The sequence below is a fragment of the Bombina bombina genome, chromosome 5, assembly GCF_027579735.1.
Source record: "Bombina bombina isolate aBomBom1 chromosome 5, aBomBom1.pri, whole genome shotgun sequence".
Lineage (NCBI taxonomy): Eukaryota > Metazoa > Chordata > Amphibia > Anura > Bombinatoridae > Bombina > Bombina bombina.
The window spans coordinates 728,162,448-728,184,591 of NC_069503.1; the positions used below are offsets into that span (position 1 = coordinate 728,162,448).

Genomic DNA, 22,144 nt, shown 5'->3' on the forward strand with positions numbered 1-22,144 from the left:
TTGTGCCAGTGAAAAGGGTTATACTGCCACTGATTGTGACAATGGGATGCCTGATGCAGTGTGTGGGAATGTGAGAGAGCAGCAGGGCTGGGCAGAAGGGCAGACTAAGTGTGTATACCCTTCTGTGCTAGAACCAGCATTGCATATGCAAGGAGGAGTGAATGGCATGACTGGTGTAGGGGTCAGAGTACATCCTGCCCTGTTACAGAGTAAAACAGGATGGGACCCTGGGTATGGCTGTGGACCTCCCCTACAGGAATGGCAGATGTGAAGAAGAGGGGGAGGGAGATATAGCTGCAGTGACTAATGAACCTGCTACTCCTACAGAGCATACTGGGGTAGATGTGAACAGTGGAGTATCTGGCCTAAGCATAGCAAGAACTTATCTTAGTCCCCTAGTGAGTTACCCTGAGGGGGTGCTAGATCCCTTTATGAGTGAGAGAGAATGTGTGATATCCTGCAAGGAAATGTCCTCCACGAGAGAAATTGTTTCGGCTGAAGCTAATTGTTACAGGGAGCAAATGAATGCTGTGAGTGTGCAGAAAGGGCAGATTTAGTCTTATGAATGAGGAAAGACTAGGATTTAGGTTGACATAGGGGATCAGCATGGGCTGACCCCCTATTTCCACCATTTTAAAAGGGGAGGTGTCATGATACAATCATGTGGAGTAGTTGATACCTGGATTGGCTACCTCGCAGAGGTGGTATTGTGTTCTCAGCCTGGAAAAGGTTAATGTGAATTGCCTTTATCTGTGTGTGAAAACTGCTTTGAGAAAAGCTGTAAGCTGAGACTCACCTCCTCCCCCCCTTTTCTTAGTAGTGTAACTGTGTGTAGGAATGCAGAACGCTCCTCCCCTTGGAAGACTGATAGTGGGAGCTAAGACTTCTTTGCATTGGTTGCCCTCGTTGTAAATTATAACCCGGACGTTGTCTTTGACAAGACAAAGAAAATTTGGTTTAAATATGTAGCAGAGAGACTTTTTGAGCATTACTGCTTTTGGGACCAAACCACTAAACATCTGGAATGGCAGTTCTCCACATATCTAAAGGAACTTGGTAATAAGTAAGATATTGTGTTTCTATTTTTTATGTCCCCTATTCTTTTTAAAGAACTGTAGCTTTGCATTTGTATGTTATTTTGAATGTCTTTATTATTTTGCACTGTGTAACCTGTATTGATATTTTTGCTATTAAACATATAGAAAATCTCATTCTGTCTTTTGGGCTCTAATATCCGAATTCACACTCCTGTTGAGACAAGGTTAAAGGCACGTTACCTAATTGTTAAATAGTGTGAGTTTTTAGGGGTTCCCCAACACTCCCCTTTAATTTAAAAGTTTTGGTGGTGGCAGCAGGGAAATTGTTAATTAGAGCAGTGTGGACAAGATTTGGGGGCTAATGTGGTATCTCTTTTAAGGTCCTTTTACAGAGTTGCAAGGATAAGGGAACCAGAGCTGTGTGCCATTAACCCCTTCATGCCCACACCGCTCTATTGTGACGCTGAGAAGGTTTGATTCGTCACAGGACCCAATTTTTTTATTTCATGATTTAGATTGAACATAACATTTTAAACAACTTTCTAATTCAGTTCTATTATATTTTCTTTGTTTTCTTGTTATCCTTATTTGAAAAGCAGAAATTTAAGCTCAAGAGTGTGCATGTGTCTGCAGCACTATATAGCAGCAGTTTTGCAACAATGATATACATTAGCAGGAGCACTAGATGGCAGCACTATTTCCTGTCATGTAGAGCTTCAGGCATGTGCATTCTACCTACCTAGGTATCTCTTCAACAAAGAATAACATGAGAATGAAATACATTTAATAATTAACCCCTTAACGACCAAGGACGTGCAGGGTACGTCCTCAAAAAAAAGGCAGTTAATGCCTGAGAACGTACCCTGCACGTCCTCGGTGTGGAAAGCAGCTGGAAGCGATCCTGCTCGCTTCCAGCTGCTTTCCGGTTATTGCAGTGATGCCTCGATATGGAGGCATCCTGCAATAACCCTGCATGGCCATCCGATGCAGAGAGAGCCACTCTGTGGCCCTCTCTGCACCGGACATCGGTGGCCGGTAACGTTGGTGGGTGGGAGCTGACTTGGGAGGCGGGTGGGCGGCCATCGATGGGCCGTATAAGGTGGAGGGGGGCGGGATCGGGGCCGGAGCTGACGGGGGCGCGCACGGGCGCGCGCGCGTGCACAGAGGGTGGCGGGCGGGCGCGTGCACGGGGCGGGAGCGGGTGGGAACCGCTATACTACAGAAAATGAGATTGTAACTGTGGGGGAAAAGGGAAAAATGTAAAAAAAAAATAAACTTCAGTAAAAGGGATCTTGGAGGGGTGGGGGGTTGTTCTTGGGTGTGGGGGGAGCTACACTACAGAAAAAGGGATTTTTCTTAAAAAAAAGCACATTTTTGTTCTAAACTGGGTACTGGCAGACAGCTGCCAGTACCCAAGATGGCGCCCATTAAGGCAGAGGGGGAGGGTTAGAGAGCTGTCTGGTGGGGGATCTGTGAGGTTGGGGGCTAAGGGGGGATCCTACACAGCAGCATATGTAAATATGCTTAAAAAAAAACTCAAAAAAGCCCAAATATACCTTTTATTTTAGTACTGGCAGAGTTTCTGCCAGTACTTAAGATGGCGGGGACAATTGTGGGGTGGGGGAGGGAAGAGAGCTATTTGGGAGGCATCAGGGGGTCTGATGTTTCAGGTGGGAGGCTGAGCTCTACACTAAAGCTAAAATTAACCCTGCAAGTTCCCTACAAGCTACATAATTAACCCCTTCACTGCTAGACATAATACACGTGTGATGCGCAGCAGCATTTAGCGGCCTTCTAATTACCAAAAAGCATCGCCAAAGCCATATATGTCTGCTATTTCTGAACAAAGGGGATCCCAGAGAAACATTTACAACCATTTGTGCCATAATTGCATAAGCTGTTTGTAAATGATTTCAGTGAGAAACCTAAAATTGTGAAAAAGTTAACGTTTTTTTTTTTATTTGATTGCATTTGGCGGTGAAATGGTGGCATGAAATATACCAAAATGGGCCTATATCAATAGTTGGGGTTGTCTACTACACTACACTAAAGCTAAAATTACCCCAAAATGCTCCCTACATGCTCCCTAATTAACCCCTTCATTGCTGGGCATAATACACGTGTGGTGCGCAGTGGCATTTAGCGGCCTTCTAATTACCAAAAAGCAATGCTAAAGCCATATATGTCTGCTATTTCTGAACAAAGGGGATCCCAGAGAAGAATTTACAACCATTTATGCCATAATTGCACAAGCGGTTTGCAAATAATTTCAGTGAGAAACCAAAAGTTTGTAAAAAATTTGTAAAAAAGTGAACGATTTTTTGTATTTGATCGCATTTGGCGGTAAAATGGTGGCATGAAATATACCAAAATGGGCCTAGATCAATACTTTGGGTTGTCTACTAAAAAAAAATATATACATGTCAATGGATATTCAGAGATTCCTGAAAGATATTAGTGTTCTAATGTAACTAGCACTAATTTTGAAAAAACAATGGTTTGGAAATAGCAAAGTGCTACTTGTATTTATGGCCCTATAAGTTACAAAAAAAGCAAAGAACATGTAAACATTTGGTATTTCTAAACTCAGGATAAAATTTTGAAACTATTTAGCATGGGTGTTTTTTGGTGGTTGTAGATATGTAACAGATTTTGGGGGTCAAAGTTAGAAAAAATGTGTTTTTTTCGATTTTTTCCTCATATTTTATATTTTTTTTTATAGTAAATGATAAGATATGATGAAAATAATGGTATCTTTAGAAAGTCCATTTAATGGCGAGAAAAACGGTATATAATATGTGTGGGTACAGTAAATGAGTAAGAGGAAAATTACAGCTAAACACAAACACCGCAGAAATGTAAAAATAGCCTTGGTCCCAAACGGACAGAAAATGGAAAAGTGCTGTGGTCATTAAGGGGTTAAAGTAAATTGGAAACTTTTTCAAAATTGTATTCTCTATCTGAATCATGAAAGACATTTTTTGGGTTTAATGTCCCTTTAAGAGGATCATATAATTGGCCTATACTAAGTCTTCTTTTCTTGGGTCAAAGAAAAAATAATGGTGAGGTGTACTGGGGGATGTTAGAGATGGCAAAATAAATTACAGGAAGCTGAATTTACCCTGTTACCCCTAGATAGAACCTTAGGCCAGAGATAACCTTTTTTCTGGCATGGTGCAATCTATCAAATCTTGTTTGAGGGGTTTTTTTTCTGTTCACTTACAAAGCCCACTTGCTCCCTGATTTTATAGTTTACTGAGAGGACAAGTTAGTCAAATGCACTCTGTTATAATTCCATGCAATGCAAGTTAATTGCATGGCAAAATATATACTTTCTTTCATCAGATGCTGATAATCCACGAGCCATCACAAGTGGGAATTACTCTCCTCACCACTAGGAGGAGACAAGACACTTAACATACCATAGCTTTAAATCCTTCCGACTTACCCTGAATCATGCCTTCATGATGGAGTGAGGTAATTCTGAAGTGCCGATCTACTCGTTGTCGAGAGGGTTTCACTTACCGATCTAAGACCTATTTCCTCCTCAGAGTGTCTATATTAGAAAGAGGTAGGCAAGGGGTTCTCAGCCAGGCAGGGAAAAATGTTTTCCAAGTGTGGAAATGTCACAGGCCTCTGTCAAGAAGACCTTGTAATTTTAGGTTGTGAGGGGCTAATTTCTCTGTGTGTTAATTATTTTGTTTTTTGAGATGAGTATTTCCCTGTGTCTTTCCTTAAAAAAAACAAAAAACAGGCCCTTCTGTTGAAAATAGTTTTGAAGTTTTACTTGAGCAAACATAATTACATACATTCCGAGATGTGGTACCTCAAGTCAATTTATGAGGCAAAGAAGTCAACTAAGAGTGACAGAAAACAGTTTCTCTATTAAGACACAAACCTTAGGTCAATTAGAGTTGAAACACTAGGATACCTAAGACATGTTTTTTAATTAAACAAACCAAAATCACAAACAAACTTATCAAACAATATAGTAATTACAAATGCCGGTGTGGGAAGAGCACTTATTATTAACAAATGGAAGTGGTTTACCAAATTCAGCAAATGAACAATGTCCTCCATCTTCCAAGATTCTTTAAAATAGACTTTTATTCAGCAAAACATGGGTCCAATACAGTAAACAGCAACGTTTCAGTACAGCATGCATGTACTCATACAAATATTTACTTAATTTTGAAATGAACAACCATAGGTTTAATGTATTTTTGTAGGCCTCATTTTTATCAATAAACTTTTTCAATGTGATGGAACATATGTTATATGTGAATTGGTATAAAAATGTAACGCTAAGTTCAAGATTTAGCTTTTTTTTAATATAATTGTTTAATGAGACTGAAAATATATAGGGGCCTATTTATCAAGCTCCAGAAACACAAGTTATGGAGCAGCGCCAGAAATCAACCTGATCCAATACGATCGGGTTGATTGACACCCCCTGCTAGCGGCCAACTGGCCGTGAATCTGCAGGGGGCGGCGTTGCACCAGCAGTTCACAAAAACTGCTGGTGCAATGCTGAATGCAGAGAGCGTAATGCTGTCCGCATTCAGCGATGTTTGTCGGAAATAATCCGCTGATCGGATCATGTCGGACAGACGTTTGATAAATAGGCCCCATAATATTACAGGCATAATCCAAAAACTTCATAATCACATTATATAGATATACATAAAATAAAGCATTTCCCTAGCCAGGATACAAACATATGTGATTGCAGTAGTACACTTTAGGCTAAAAAAGAAAAAAAGAAAGCATCTTAACCCCCACATTAAGAATAAAATATACCTTATCACCTATACCCAAAGCAAATCGTGTAATAGGAGCTCTTAGTGGTAATAGGTGGATATGAAAGGATAGGAAATGAATGCCACACAATAAAAATAAAACACCTTTTAATAGGTCTCCATTTTCAGTATTATACCCTCTGAGTTTAGCTAACCACTCTTGGACCTTGTAACAAAATACACAGGCTTCTAAATAAGATAAATTAGATAAATATGAAGTGAAAACACCACCATAAGATACGTTTTGTATGTATATTAAAGGAAATTCCATTTTCGCCTCTCTTGGATCGTGCACTGAATCGTTATACACAAAGGGCCATTTATGGACCCAAAAGAAAAACTAAAATTAGTAGCTGGCTTAAACATAAATTGGGTGAATATGTACAGAGTGTGTAGATAGTATGACAAGCAATAACCATAAAGACCCAAATAGTAGTATGCCATACTATAAACAGATCAATAATATGTAGTTCAGAAACAGAAAGAAGAATAAGATTATTTCATTTGTAGGTAGTTAGAGCTTTGTTAATAAACTTGGAAAGTTACCCAGTCAGTGGCAATTTTTACAACTTATTGTGTTGTACAATGTTACCCTTGCCCATGATTTGTTAACCCTAAAATTCATACAGTATTTTAATATTTACACCTATCGCCTGCAGCAAAGTATAGTCATACTAGCAGAGAAAACATAAGTTTCATCTTGTATATCAGTGATCAAGTAAAATTAGCAAAAACTCCCTAACTTTACATATTAGAGAGGTCACACCACTCCGGCCGATAGCGGCACAACCCAAGACCCATAAAATAACACAGATTATCTCTATCTAATGAAGTATGAAATAACCAATCACCGCCTGGGACTGCATCATTATAATATTAGTTTAACAATAACATCATCTCTATATTTCAGACCATATCAGTTGTTATAATTAAGTAGCCGGAGGTGAATTCAGTTTAGATCCAGTATCTCTAGATCAATACAAATAGGGAAGTGTGAGATAGAAAAATAGTTACCTCAATGAAAATACTGCCCTAATTAGAGTGGATACATGTGAAGTACAGAATAATTAGACGTATTGTATAAGGGCAAGGCTTAATTAGGATCATATTATAAACAGGTTATTAATCAAAAGGACATGCCTACTCCTTTAAACTACTAGATGGAATAGGGTTAACTTTACCAGCTATAATAAATAAACATGATATCTCCTGAGAGACAGATAGTTGTAAACCACACAAATTAACTATATTAAGGCTTAAGAGTGAGGCAAAATGTCTGTAGTTGGGAGATCACTTATCTCAGCGAACCATGCAAAAGTCCAGATAGTCCATCAGGTAAACCCCTAAACCACTACACCTCCACATTGCAAACTACCCTGCTACACTATTAACCCCTAAACTGTCACACACCCACATCACAAACTTCCCCACTACACTATTAACCCCCTAAACTGCCACACACCCACATCGCAAACTTCCCCACTACACTATTAACCCCAAAACTGCCACATAGCAAACTACACTCTAACCTCATAACAGGTAACCCCCACAACACCCCTTACCTAACACCCCCTAGGTTACAAAAAAAAATACAGAAAAAAAAACTACCATTACTGAAAATAAAAAAACTAACATTACAGAAAATAAAAATCCTACCATTACAGAAAATAAAAAAATATTAACAATAAAAAGAAACAAACCAGTAAGACCTGTGCTAAAACTAAATTCCCTTTTACGGCAATCTTTTTTTTAGGGTACTGCCCTACCAAATGCCCTACTAAGGGCAATGCCCAACCAAATTCCTTATCAGGACAATTTTTAGTATAGTTTTTAAAATATTTTTGTTTTGGTGGGGGGGTTAGTTTGGTTTTAGAATAGGGGTTTGTTCACCAAAAAGAGCAGATTACTTCATCTAGGGCACTGCCCGACAAATGCCCTTTTCAGAGCAATTTTTAAAGTAGGTTTTAGTGTTAGTTTAGGGTTTTTAAGGGGACTTTAGTTTTAGCATAGGTCTTACTGTTTTTTTGGTAATTTTTTTTATTTTCTGTAATGGTAGGTTTTTTATTTTCGGTAATAGAAGGTTTTTTATTTTCTGTAATGGTAGGTTTTTTATTTTCGGTAATAGAAGGTTTTTTATTTTCGGTAATGGTAGTTTTTTTCTGTAATGTTAGGTTTTTTATTTTCGGTAATAGTGATTTTTTTCTGTCATTTTATTTTGTAACTTAGGGGGTGAAAGGTTGGGGTGTTGGGTGGTTAGCTGTTAGGAGGTTAGGGGGTACTTTGTGGTGGTCTATGTGGTGGTTTAGAGGTTAATAGTGAAGGGACTTAAATTGCGGTGGGCTATATGGTGGTTTAGGGGTTAATAGTGTAGGGAGTTAATTGCGGTGGGCTATGTAGCATTGTTTTTTTTGTTTTTTTTTAAAAAAGCGGAAAATCGAGATTTAGTGAGCAATTCGAACTGTAGTAAACTCTGCTTGCTAACGATCCAATCAAGTGACTGCAAGTTTAACTGACAGCGTTAACTAGCCAATCAAGTTCGGACACATACAACTATTTGTGTAATTCTAATACTCTAAAAGTCACAGGTATATAATATATGTACATATGTATTTATGTATTTACAGACATATATGCACATATAACACATAAATACATATGTATACATATATAGTTTTATATATATATATATATATATATATATATATATATATATATATATATATATATATATATATATATGTGTGTATGTGTTGAAGCCCTTTGCAGTCAAGTAGCTGAAAACATGGAACAGCATATTTAGGCAATACTCATATTTAATAAAGTGTTAAACTGTGTGTGCACTGTAGATATTTCACATTCATATGTTCTTCACATAGGGAAGTATTTTAAATGGATCTTCATATATATATATATATATATATATATATATATATATATATATATATATATGGTTCAAAATTTCAAGTCGTAAGCTACTAGCCAGGTCAAAATGTTACTCGCAACTTCTGATCCTACCAACTACCTGCCCATACCACAACCACTACTCCTCCATTTTTATTTTTTACCTTACTTAACAAATTCAATAATGCTACATACAGTGATAGATTAACAAAAATAAATGCATAGTAGTTAGCAACATCAACTTGGTGGTTCTGGGTAAGACAACAGCTAGATAGAACTAGGAACTTGTTGGAGAGAGTGGAGAAAGAGAGTGCTAAAAGTCATGAGAGGTTTTAGCAGACCTGGAGACTTTTTTCTAATAATTATCATCTCTCCCTTCTATCTCTTAACTACTTTTCTCCCCTCCCTCCTCTCTTCAATGTCTCTTTTTACCATCTCCCTTATCTCTCAGGCCATATCTTCTATTTCCACTCTTTCTTTCCCCTCTCTCATTTCTCTTTATTCTTTTTTTCTCTCCACTCTATCTTCTCCACTTTTACTTTTCTCTCCAATCTCTATCTCTGCCCCGTTTACCCTCTCAGAAGTAACAATCTAAGCAATAATGGTGTTCCTACAGCCCTAGAGGAATAACATATCCTTGCACTTTCTAGGATATATGATATCCCTTCAAATAATATTTTTAGCACATAGCCCAAAATATGTGTTTGTCAATGTGTCAATAGGAGAGTATGTGCTAACATTGCTACTTACAACACGCCACCAGACTTCGGTCCATGAGTGAATGTTGATTCAACATTTACTCACAAACTTTCATTCGCCACCATTAAATTTCCACTCACAAATGGCTAGTAAAGTGAATTTTGAGCCCTGTATGTATAGGCAAGCACTCTCCGGTGTTATAAATAGCAGTTTTTTACTGTGCAACAAGCATATGAACGTTTTCCAGCATCTGCCCATCCTCAGACATGCATTGTACATTTACTTACCACCCTTATTTGTGCAACCATAGATGAAACGGCGTGTAAGCTAAGAAACGCGTTGCAACATTTTATTATATAGTGGTCACTGTTGTACCCTATGGTTTTACACTGTATTTTTTTAAAAGTGGATTTTATACTTTCACTTGATTGAGAGCCTGAGTTTATACCTTGGGGATACACCAGAACGGAGGTGTGCAGGATCCAAGGAGCAGTGAGCTGGGACAGTGAGAGATCCCAGTAGGTGTTACTAAGCACAAGTGGGTGCTGCTTCCATTGTGAGTCTGTTTCCTACATTATGTTTGAGTGCATATTGTGTAAACGTATTACACTAGGAGGCGCCCTTCTTTCTTGTGTGTTCCCACAGAATTTGCCATTGTCAGTTATATGTGGTCCATTGCTGTAATCTACAAGTAGAATCTACTGATTACCCCCTATTTAAAAAAAAATATAGCAATGGGCACACTAAATAACCAAATCCATAGAAACAGACGCGCCAGACCAAGTAAGCCAAGGACCTTGGATACTGTGGATACTTCTGGCAACAGTACTGATGGTGAAACAACAACAGCACCCCGTGTGGATAACCAAACTTCCTATGGCATGGCCACTCGCTCAAAAAATGGGTATGGAAGAGGCCACACACAAGAAGAGTGGGGCATAGGCACCAGAGGAAGATCACCCAGATACTGGCAGAGATGGTGAATAAGGATATTATTATCAACCTGAGTAGTCATCAGATCATTGACCCTGAGAGACAAGTGTTGATTAAAGGTCTGGAATTCATACTGACCAACCAGGCTGATGAATTCTCCTGCAAGTGGATTTATACAAATTTAAGAGACAACTAGCTCTGAAAGAGCATTTCGGCTTAATTGAAAACACTACTGATGGGCTTAAAATGAAAGGGCAATTTGACCCAAAAAAGCACCAATTCAAGTATACACACTTTCTCAAGAATAGTGGAACATGAATTAACCAACAGTATACATTCCAACCATAACACTCAGTGGGATAACCTGAGCAAGGATGAACGAATGGCACTAAAAAGCCTGAGGGAAAATCATCAGGTGGTCAACCGTGAGGCTGACAAGGGAGGAGCACTCGTGCTCCAGGACTATAAGAATTATAGAGAAGAAATCTTGTCACAGCTGTCTGATGCACGGACATATCGCAAGTTGGAAGGAGATCCCACCAAGGAATTTAAGAGAGAAGTTAACAAGTACTGTATGGCTATGGAATCAAATTGCCTTTCAAAGAACCTGGGTGTTTATATGATGATAGAATTTCCTATCACCCCTGTGATTTATATGCTTCCCAAGCTTAAAGATCTGAACCACCCACCAGGATGCCCCATAGTATCCTCTAGAGGTTTCATACTTCAGCCAATAGCTACCTACTTGGATACATTGTTCCAACCGTTGGTACATAACATGACCTCCTTTAAATTGGACTTGATACAAGTCATCCAATTGATTAGAAATACGCCGGATGTGGAGGCTGATGACATTCTAGTAACACCCCATCCCACATGATGAAGGTTTGGCTGCAATCAGGAGGAAATTGCTAAAATATCCATACATCGGTCCACCTGTAGATGTCATTTTGGAACTTACAGAATACTGTTTGAAATATAATTATTTCAAATTTGAAAATAGTTACTACCTACAGGTTGCTGGTACGGCAATGGGATCAAATATGGCCCCATCGTATGCCAACCTGTATATGGCATGTTTTGAGGAAGAGGATACAATGTTATTTATGGATCCCAGAGTGAAATTATTCAAAAGGTACATCGATGATCTAATAATACTGTGGAGGGGATCTATGCAGGACCTTGAATAATGGCTCCTGGTGTTGAATCAACAAAACCATAATCTGGTATTCAAAATGAACTGTGACAAAACTACGATAGACTTTCTAGATCTAAGGATCATAAAAGCTGATAATAGGTTGATTACTACACTGTTTCCCAAACTAACTGACCATAATTCCTTGTTAGAGGCTACAAGTTGTCATAACCCAAGTCTAAAAAAGGCCTTGCCTAAATCACAGTTCAAGAGAGTTGTGAGGAACAACACTGATCCAAGCAAAAAGGCACAGAAATGCACCAGAAATTTCTAGAAAGGGGATATTTTAGTAAACATCTACAAGAACCATTGGAAGAATCACTATCCATGACCCAGGAGCAAGCATTGATGAAGAAGACAAGGGAATCTACTAACAAGAAACTAATATTCTCGACAGAGTTTACGCCTGATAAAATGGACTTACCCAAAATTGGGACATTATAAGATCTGATGTAAATTTACCATTTGGTAACTTTGATGGTCCCATGGTAGGATATAGGAAAGGGAGATCCCTCTGTGACCAGTTACTACACACAGACAACAGACCCAGTTACAGTAATAGAACTTGGTTGGGGTAGGAAAGTAATGGATGCCACAGGTGCAGTGGATGAGTGACATGTAATGGTTTATCTCAAAGTAAATACTTTGTACAACCTTGGAAGAACAAACGTTACACCATTAATTACAGAGTCACATGCACCACTACACACATAGTGTACATGCTTCACTGTCCCTGTGGGAAATTCTACATAGGGAAAACCCAAGACGATTTGAGGATACGCATGACTAACCACCGGTCGGCAATACGTACTGCACTTCGTGTTGGCAGTTCTGAGCAACCGGTGGCTAGACACTTCCTGATGCACAAACACAATGTATCTGATCTCAAGTATATAATTATTGACCATATTCCAGCTCCAAATAGGGGTGGCAATAGAGCAAAGATGCTCCTCCAAAGGGAATCCAAATGGATTTATACCATGGATACATTGGTCCCTAGGAGCCTTAACACTAATTTTGATCTACATTGTTTTTTGTAAATATTTCTTTGATTCAGTATAGTGTTGATAGTATAGATGTGCTTCCTAGATATCTTAATATGGCCTAAATTTTATCCAACTATCTGTTAGGCATACTTGTTATAGAATTTGTTTTTCTGGGCAGCCATACCACTGGTTAGTTAGTGTGCCCATTGCTATTTTTTTTTTTTTAAATAGGGGGTAATCGGTAGATTCTACTTGTAGATTACAGCTATAAACCACATATAACTGATAATGACATACTCTGACTGATTATTTTATATATAATTGTGATATATTTACTTAAATTCTACTATATATACTTCTTTCCTTTAGTAATTCCATCTATACATTTCAGTGAGAGTAAAAATCCCTTTTTCTGTTATAGCATTGCTATGTGCATTACTATAGTTCCCTGTAGTCATGATATCATTGACAGGTGGTGTGCCCCATCTCCTTTCATGGATGTATAGCCAATTCACTATAATCAATGGAGTTATATCCTCTTTGAGGTTTGATGTTTAATACATGCTCTTTATTTTGTAGTAGGGCTAGAATATAATACCTGTTAGAACTATTCAGCATTGCAGTATGACCGTGTATATTGAAACAACTGTTTGTCGATAATTGTCACTTTTGCTATTTGTTTTTAATGTTTTGCCTTTTTCGTTGGCCCAGATGGCGCTCCGTAGTCCAGCCGGCACATGCACAGTTGCGCTGTTTGAGCTCTGCGGGGTCCCGGATGTGGCAGAGCGGATCACTTGGGGATTAGTATGGCTGCACATATAAGGGTGGTAAGTAAATGTACAATGCATGTCTGAGGACGGACGGATGCCCGAAAACATGCATATGCTTGTTGCACAGTGCTTGCCTTTGTGAAACCTTTTGTATACGGAGTTAGTAGGCACCCTAGGGGTTGTTTTGTTATGAGAGTGCTGGGTTCCCCTGGACTGCTATATACAGTATATATATATATATATATATATATATATATATATATATATATATATATTATTTTTTATTTATTTTTTTACCAAAAAAAACAACTCTATATAGAAATATTTATTTAACAATAAATAGAACATATCCTGCTATGTGAAAAACATTGTGAGATTTTATTAATATTTTATGTTGGGTTAGCGCACTTCATGTTGGGTTTGCGCGCAAGTAAGGGTGTTAAGTTTTTTTCCTTACTTTCCGCACTCCATTGAAGTCTATGGAGAAATATGTTAACGTGGTTGTGATATTTGAACACAAATCCACAGTGGATACAGCACAGAAAGAATTCAAAAATTGTCCAAGCTAAAATGGGGCTACTGCAAATCCAAAAATACAGTCAAGCAACAGCGGTGCGGCTGTTGCTTGACTTTATGTTGTGATATTTGAAATTCGGCTTTTTGCGCACATCCGGTTTTGCTCATGTGAAAACTTTTTACTTTCAACTTTTAATAAGCACTACCCAACGCACGCAAAAAGCTTTCTTCTAACAAAGTTAACGCAAGGGGGGGGGCGATAAATAGCACCCCACACGTAATCTAACAATTTATGAGTAGCCAATCCAGAAATCCCGGCAATTCTTGCAAATATGTGTTATCCTCTGACACATACAAGGCATAAACATATTGCTCCTGTACTTCATCAGATTAAAAAAGCTGACAGTCTGTAGGTTTTGAGAAAAGCACATAAAAACTTTGGGTCTACTTGTTTGGGTCTGCTTAAAGAAATTTAATTTCATAGAAATTTTAAATGCAATATTAATATTTAATAAAGTGTTTAACTTTGTATGTACTGTAAATATTTCACATTCCAATGTTCTTCACATATGGGAATATGTTCTAAGTATTTATAAATAGATATTCCTATATTTAGCTGTAAAAATCTATACATTATCATATATACAGTATCTCACAAAAGTGAGTACACCCCTCACATTTTTGTAAATATTTTATTATATCTTTTCATGTAACAACACTGAAGAAATGACACTTTGCTACAATGTAAATTAGTGAGTGTATAGCCTTTATAACAGTGTAAATTTGCTGCCCCCTCAAAATAACTTAACACACAGCCATTAATGTCTAAACCGTTGTCAACAAAAGTGAGTACACCCCTAAGTGGAAATGTCCAAATTGGGCCCAATTGGCCATTTCCCTCCTCTGTGTCATGTGACTCAGTCTTGATTAAGGCGCTTGACAGCGCTGAAACGCGTAGACGTATTATCACTGGCTCCCAAAAGAAATTGGATTGAAAGATATCGCTCATAATACCACCAGAGAGAAGAACCTCTGATACCGGTTTCCCAGTAGAAGGAAATCACCGGAAGACATTGAGGACGCTGAAAGATGGCAAATTTTACCAAGTAGAAGCTGAAGCAACCCTTCCATAATCTGAAAAAAGGAGGTAAAGCCATCGGAGGTCCGGTAAGAGGGTATCATATAATCACATAAGTATTTTTTCAAACATCTAAAGATAAATTAAGCAATACAACTGCAATACAACGGTATGAGAAATAAACATATTAATGGGACAATAGTGTTTCAAAAAAGCAACAACTTTTTACCCAACACAACGGACCTTTTTTTTCAACGCCCTAAAATTGAAGGCAGAATTGTGGCCACAACTTAAATTTTATTGTATGGATTTTAAATTATATTATGAATGTTATTATATGTAACTAACATTATTTCAACACAAATTTATACTCAGTAAAGTGCTAGATTTTATGCAACAGAATAGTATCATTCTTTATATATGTAAACAACTGATCACAGCAGAGACTCAATACATATAAGGAGATATATATCAAGTGATATTTTATTTTTTGTTTTAGCATACATTTTTATATTTTATCACGAAAGGGAATAATTATATAGATTATACAAGCTATTAATAGTAGTTAACCAAATTACATAGGAAGATATATTGCAAGTGCTACTTTATATCCAATGAAGGATTATATTTTTTTACATTTTGGAAAATAATTTATTATACTGCTTACAAATATTAGTATATATCTTTGACAAACCAATCACATAAGAAAGAAAATAATAATACTACCACATTAGCTTTTAGCGCTTCTCAACAATTGCACCTATGTGAATCATTAGTGTTACAAAGTCTCAGGTGTGAATGGGGAGCAGGTGTGTTAAATTTGGTGTTATAGCTCTCACACTATCTCATACTGGTCACTGGAAATTCAACATGGCACCTCATGGCAAAGAAGTCTCTGAGGATCTGAAAAAAAGAATTGTTGCTCTAAATAAAGATGGCCTAGGCTATAAGAAAATTGCCAAGACCCTGAAACTGAGCTGCAGCACGGTGGGCAAGACCATACAGCGGTTTCACAGGACAGGTTCCAGTCAGAACAGGTCTCGCCATGGTCGACCAAAAAAGTTGAGTGCATGTGCTCAGCGTCATATCCAGAGGTTGTCTTTGGGAAATAGACATATGAGTGCTGCCAGCATTGCTGCAGAGGTTGAAGGGGTAGGGGGTTAGCCTGTCAGTGCTTAGACCATACGCCGCACACTGCATCAAATTAGTCCCAGAAGGAAGCCTCTTCTAAAGATGATGCACAAGAAAGCCTGCAAACAGTTTGCTGAAGACAAGCAGACTAAGGATATGGATTACTGGAACCATGTCCTGTGGTCCGATGAGACCAAGATAAACTTATTTGGTTCAGATGGTATCAAGGGTGTGTCGCAAAAACCAGGTGAGGAGTACAAAGACAAGTGTGTCTTGCCTACAGTCAAGCATGGTGGTGGGAGTGTCATGGTTTGGGCCTGTATGAGTGCTGCAGTCACTGGGGAGCTACAGTTCATTGAGGGAACCATAAATGCCAACATGTACTGTGACATGCTAAAGCAGAGCATGATCCCCTATCTTCGGAGACTGGGCCACAGGGCAGTATTCCAACATGATAACGACCCCAAACACACCTACAAGAAGACCACTGCCTTGCTAAAGTAGCTGAGGGTAAAGGTGATGGACTGGCCAAGCATGTCTCCAGACCTAAACCCTATTGAGCATCTGTGGGGCATCCTCAAATGGAAGGTGGGGGAGCGCAAGGTCTCTAACATCCACCAGCTCTGTGATGTCATGGAGGAGAGGAAGAGGACTCCAGTGGCAACCTGTGAAGCTCTGTGAACTCCATGCCCAAGAGGGTTAAAGCAGCGCTGGAAAATAATGGTGGCCACACAAAATATTGACACTTTGGGCCCAATTTGGACATTTCCACTTAGGGGTGTACTCACTTTTGTTGCCAACGGTTTAGACATTAATGGCTGTGTGTTATTTTGAGGGGACAGCACATTTACACTTTTATACAGGCTGTACACTCACTACTGTACATTGTAGTAAAGTGTCATTTCTTCAGTGTTGTCACATGAAAAGATATAATAAAATATTTACAAAAATGTGAGGGGTGTACTCACTTTTGTGAGATACTGTATATGTATATATATATATATATATATATATATATATATATATATATATATATATATATATATTTATATATATATGTATACATATATATTTTACAAGAAAACCCCATCAGATATATATAGACATATTTATTTAAGAATGAATAGAACATATACTACTAAGTGAAGAACACTGGAATGTGAAATATTTATATTTTATGTAGGTTAGCGCACTTGATTAAATTCAATCGGGTTCATTTTTTTCCACTTTAGCGCTCCATTTATAGGGACAGTATACACCAATGATAGAGATAAAATATAATAATATGTACTTTTATTACTTTAGCTGCAAATTTATACTGCAGTGCCTCACCATTAACCCTTTCTTTTTAATTTCTGAATTGTAAAGCTCTAACTCCCCCCACACATTTCCTTATATGGCTGTATCTATATCTATTGTTGTTTTGGTAGAATGCAAAAATGCATAGGGATTATCTGCTGGAGCATGCCTAGAATCTGTAAACTCAGTTGAAATACAATGCCTGTGTCTACACATTAATAAGGGGGGGGGGGGGGGGTGGAGTTGGCTTCTCCAGGCAGCTTAGCTATGTAATTAATTTTACTTATTTTTGAAAATTATTTTTAAATAGTTGCCAGCAATTTTTAAACAATTTTTATGCAAACTATTTTGTCTTAATTAGCCCTTTTAGGATATGCACAGCCACAGATCTCAACCTGTTTTATGTTCCTATAACTGCATCTAATATACACTACTATAAAGAATAATATGCACAGATACTGATCTAAAAATCCAGTATAAAACCATTTAAAAACTTATTTATAAGCTCCCAGTTTAGCTCTGTTGAAAAGATTAGCTGGAACAACCACTACAATTGGTTCTATAGCAAAAATAGCAGACACCCTCCCTCTCCTCCTTCCTCTGCATATGAAAAGTCTCTTTACACAAACAGGAGAAAGCTGCAGTAGGTATACATCAGTATTCTCCTAAAACTTTGGGGCTTGGTTAGGAGTTAAAAAAACAAAACAAAACTGTATAGGCTATATAAATGGATCATAATGGATAATCAAATGGTTCGTAAGACCACTGCTCCTTAACTCGTCCACCACCTCTGAGGCGGCAGACAGCAATCATCCCGATCGGATACAATCGGGTTGATTGACACCCGACGCTAGCGGTCGATTGGTCACAAATGTGCAGGGGGCGGCAGTGCACAAGCGTTTCACGACAAATGATAAATCGGCCCCATAATATTTCAATTGTTGCATTTCATAGCAGTGTAATTTTGATGTTAAAAAAATAATCTTTTGTCTTGCTTCCCGAGTATTCAAATGAACAGAACACGACCATGAACGAAATTCTGACAGATGAACCATATTTGTTTGCTTGTGACATGTTTAAAATTAGTAATACAGCTCATGGAAGATGTACTTACAGTGGATAAACCTATTTCCAGATTAACCAAATATTTTGTGGTTTTTATGGACAAGAATTGAGATGCTGCTTTTAGAAAAAGTTTTTTATAGTCCTTATTGCTGGGGTCTTTGTGACTGATTTATTTAGTTAAAGTGTCGGTTGTTTAGTTTGCTCCACTGGGATTAATTCTTGACTATTTTATAGATTTTGACTGCTAATTTGTTCTTCTGCAATATTTTTTTTACTATTTTGTTTCTGGTTACAAAAACGTCAGATTTTGAAGTGCATGGTATGGACTGTTGACAATGTTTGTGCCATTTATAATTCAGGAAAAGTCTTATTTGTCGTCTTATTAGTTTTTTAGTTCAGATATTACTTAAGATAATAATTTTTATTCTTCTCTGGATTATAAGAAGCAAAGTCTTAAATGTAGTGCTTTATTGCATCATAAATGAATATAAAGGGCACCCCTATAAAAACAACCTAAACAAACTCTATTCAGATAGAACAGCTACATAATAGGTCACAGATAACACACAACACTGGTGCTTCTAGGTAATGCAATTTAACTGCATAGAAGTGCTGTCCAAAGCTGTATCATGAGTTTCTGCCCCTCCATAGTCTTTATATGGCTATGGAGCAGTCCCACTAGTACTGATATGGCTCTTGTGGAATGCAAGTTTTTTTCTGTTGTGCTTATCTCTCTCAGAGTTATTTCAAGGCCAATTTCACCCCCCCTTTTTTCAATATAGGATCTTCTTTGGCTATGTGTGAAGTAGCTAGGGTTGCCAGGTGCCTCCACAAAAATACTGGACACCAAACAAATAATTGTGTGTGCACGTGTGTGTGTGAATATATATATATATATTATCATGCAGTGTTTTAAAATATTTCACTTTAGTGTCCTTTTAAACAGTATTTCAGTACCTTTATATGAAAGCTTGTCAACATTATGCATTGTATTATGTTCATTAAAAGTGTATATATACTCTAAGAAGGTGATTTATTTTTTATGAATGTGTACATACTCAGCATTATTACACAGCACATTGTGGTTTATTTTAATGCTCTAGAAAAGTTGTAGTAAAGTGATATTAATTCTCACACACACACACACACACACACACACACACACATTATATATATAGTAGTCTTAAATCCTGTATACACGGGCCATTTTTTGCAGTACAGCGGTTCCACCCCTTGCTCTCTCTCTATCCCCCCTCTCTTTTACTCTCTCTGCCCTCTCTCTTTTGCTCTCTCTCCCCCCCCTCTCTTTTGCTCTCTCTCCCCCTCTCTTTTCCTCTCTCTCTTTTGCGCTCTCCTCCCTCTCTTTTGACATCTCTCTCCCTCCCCCTCTCTTTTGCTGTCTCTCTCCCCCACTCTTTTGCTGTCTCTTTCCCTCTCTTTTGCTCTCTTTATTCCCTCTCTTTTGCTCCCTCTCTCTTCTTCTCACTTTTGCTGTCTCTCTCCCCCTTTCTTTTGCTCTCTCTCCCCCTCTCTTTTGCTCTCTCTCCCCCTCTCTTTTCCTCTCTCTCTTTTGCGCTCTCCTCCCTCTCTTTTGACATCTCTCTCCCTCCCCCTCTCTTTTGCTGTCTCTCTCCCTCCCCCTCTCTTTTGCTCTCTCTCCCCCACTCTTTTGCTGTCTCTCTCCCTCTCTTTTGCTCTCTTTATTCCCTCTCTTTTGCTCCCTCTCTCTTCTTCTCACTTTTGCTGTCTCTCTCCCCCTTTCTTTTGCTCTCTCTCCCCCTTTCTTTTGCTCTCTCTCCCCCACTCTTTTGCTCTCTCTATCCCCCCTCTTTTGCGTTCTCTCTCCCCCCTTTCTTTTGCTCTCTCCCCCCCTCTCTTTTGCTGTCTCTCTCCCTCTCTTTTGCTGTCTCCCTATCCCCCCTCTTTTGCTCTCTCTATCCACCTCTTTTGCTCTATCATTCTCTCCCCCTCTCTTGTGCTCTGTCTCTCTCCCCCCTCTTTTGCTCTCTCTATCCCCCCTCTTTTGCTCTCTCTCTCTCTCCCCTTTCTTTTGCTCTCTTTCTCCCCTCTCTTTTGCTGTCTCTCTCTCCCTCTCTTTTGCTCTTTCTCTCCCCCTCTCATTTGCTCTCTCTCTCTTCCCTCTCTTATGCTCTCTCTATCCCCCCTCTTTTGCTCTCTCTATTCCCCCTCTTTTCTTCCTAATGGTAAAGAGTCCACAGCCGCATTCATTACTTGTGGGAAATAAGAACCTGGCCACCAGGAGGAGGCAAAGGCACACCAGCCAAAGACTTAAATGCTCCTCCCACTTACCCTATCCCGCAGTCATTCTTTGCCTTTCGTCCCAGGAGGTTGGCAGAGAAGTGTCAGAAGTTTTTATTTTAGATTATTGTACTTTATTTATTTTTACATATGTCTCTTATGGAGGGTGCTACCCTTCGACATGGGACGGGAGTTTTAAGTAGTCCTGTCAGTCTCTCCTGGAGGGCCTGGGCGAAAGTTAGTGCCTGGAGATGTGGTGGGAGCTTCCCCTGCGACACCATCCCGACTCGTATTAACAGCTCCTTTAGCACTTGGCGTTGCCGAATTTCGTTTCGCTACCTGCTGTTTAATGTCAAGTCCATGATGGAGGTGATGCTACTATTCGTCACACTTGAAGAGCCGTGTTCCTGTTCCACGGCGTAGATTCCAGTAAGATCGTTTCATTTTTTTACATTGACTGCAAAGTGATTTATTGTGACAGCTAAGTATGAGTCTCAGTGAAGCACCTTTTGTACCGATCTGGGAATCAAGGGCTAATTTCCTCTTTAGTGGGGATTTGTGAACAGGGAGGGGTCTTTAATCATGTTTCTTATGTGATTCAACCTGCCTTGTGTAGTGGGTATGGGCTTTGTGGCCGGGACATTTAACGTTAATCTATGTTGAGCATAGTGGCTTGTTTTATGGGCTTGCAAACCACAAGTCCTGGGATTACACCTTCGGGTGTACCCCTTTTCTTGTCTCAGACTTGCTTAACTTTCTATGTGGGCCTAGTTGCCGCCTTTTGGTGGTGTGCTTTTTGGATTACGCGGGGCACCTGGTGATCGGGCGTCGTTACGCTTGGGTGGTTTCTCTTCCGCTTCCGCATTCCTTGGCGATGACGGAAAAGTCTGCTCCGCTGAGGTCTGGTCATAGGAGGTGGTGAGAGCTCCAGCCATTGTGGGTGTCAGGTGCCAGTAGTTTTTCCAATATAGTGCTTAATTGATAGTCTTAGCCATGGTGGATTTTAATACCGGGACTATTATAATCTCAGATTCTGAGTTGTCCTCGGACGAGGACAGTACTTTGGCCCCATTGTTGCAAGTCTTCCAGTTGTGTCTCTCGTGCCTGTGTAGTATGCCGGTCCCTTGGGCTTGGGGGACCTTGGGCCTGCTGAGCCATTGGCCTCTGGGGGCTCTGTTCCTCACGTGGCACCTTCCCAAGCGCACCCTTCTTCTACTCTTGCAGGTGACCCTGACGTTGATGTCTCCTCCGTGCAGGGTGGATTGTTTCCCCTGGAGATGGCGGAACATTTTTGTTTTAATATCTAGATTGCGCTTATCTGCCTGCAGCACCCCGAGGTTTCCTCGCAGTTATGTTCCTGCTTTCCTATCCCGGGTGTTCAGACCGTGGGTGGCACTATAATTTTTCCGCCGGGGGTGATTGTTCCCCCATGTTGTTCTTTTCGCTATAGGATTGTGCGGCTGCATGTCCTACTAC

General features: G+C 39.1%; 1 protein-coding gene across 1 annotated transcript in view; it reads left to right on the plus strand.

Annotated features, from left to right (window-relative positions):
* The first annotated feature begins 13,341 nt into the window (after window positions 1–13,341).
* The window catches only part of CAP2 (cyclase associated actin cytoskeleton regulatory protein 2), a 375,422-nt gene continuing 366,619 nt past the window's right edge, over window positions 13,342–22,144 (plus strand). Inside the window, exon 1 of the mRNA XM_053714772.1 lies at window positions 13,342–13,377. Coding sequence (XP_053570747.1) covers window positions 13,357–13,377 — 21 coding nt within the window. The 5' untranslated portion in view covers window positions 13,342–13,356. The remainder of the gene's footprint in view (window positions 13,378–22,144) is intronic.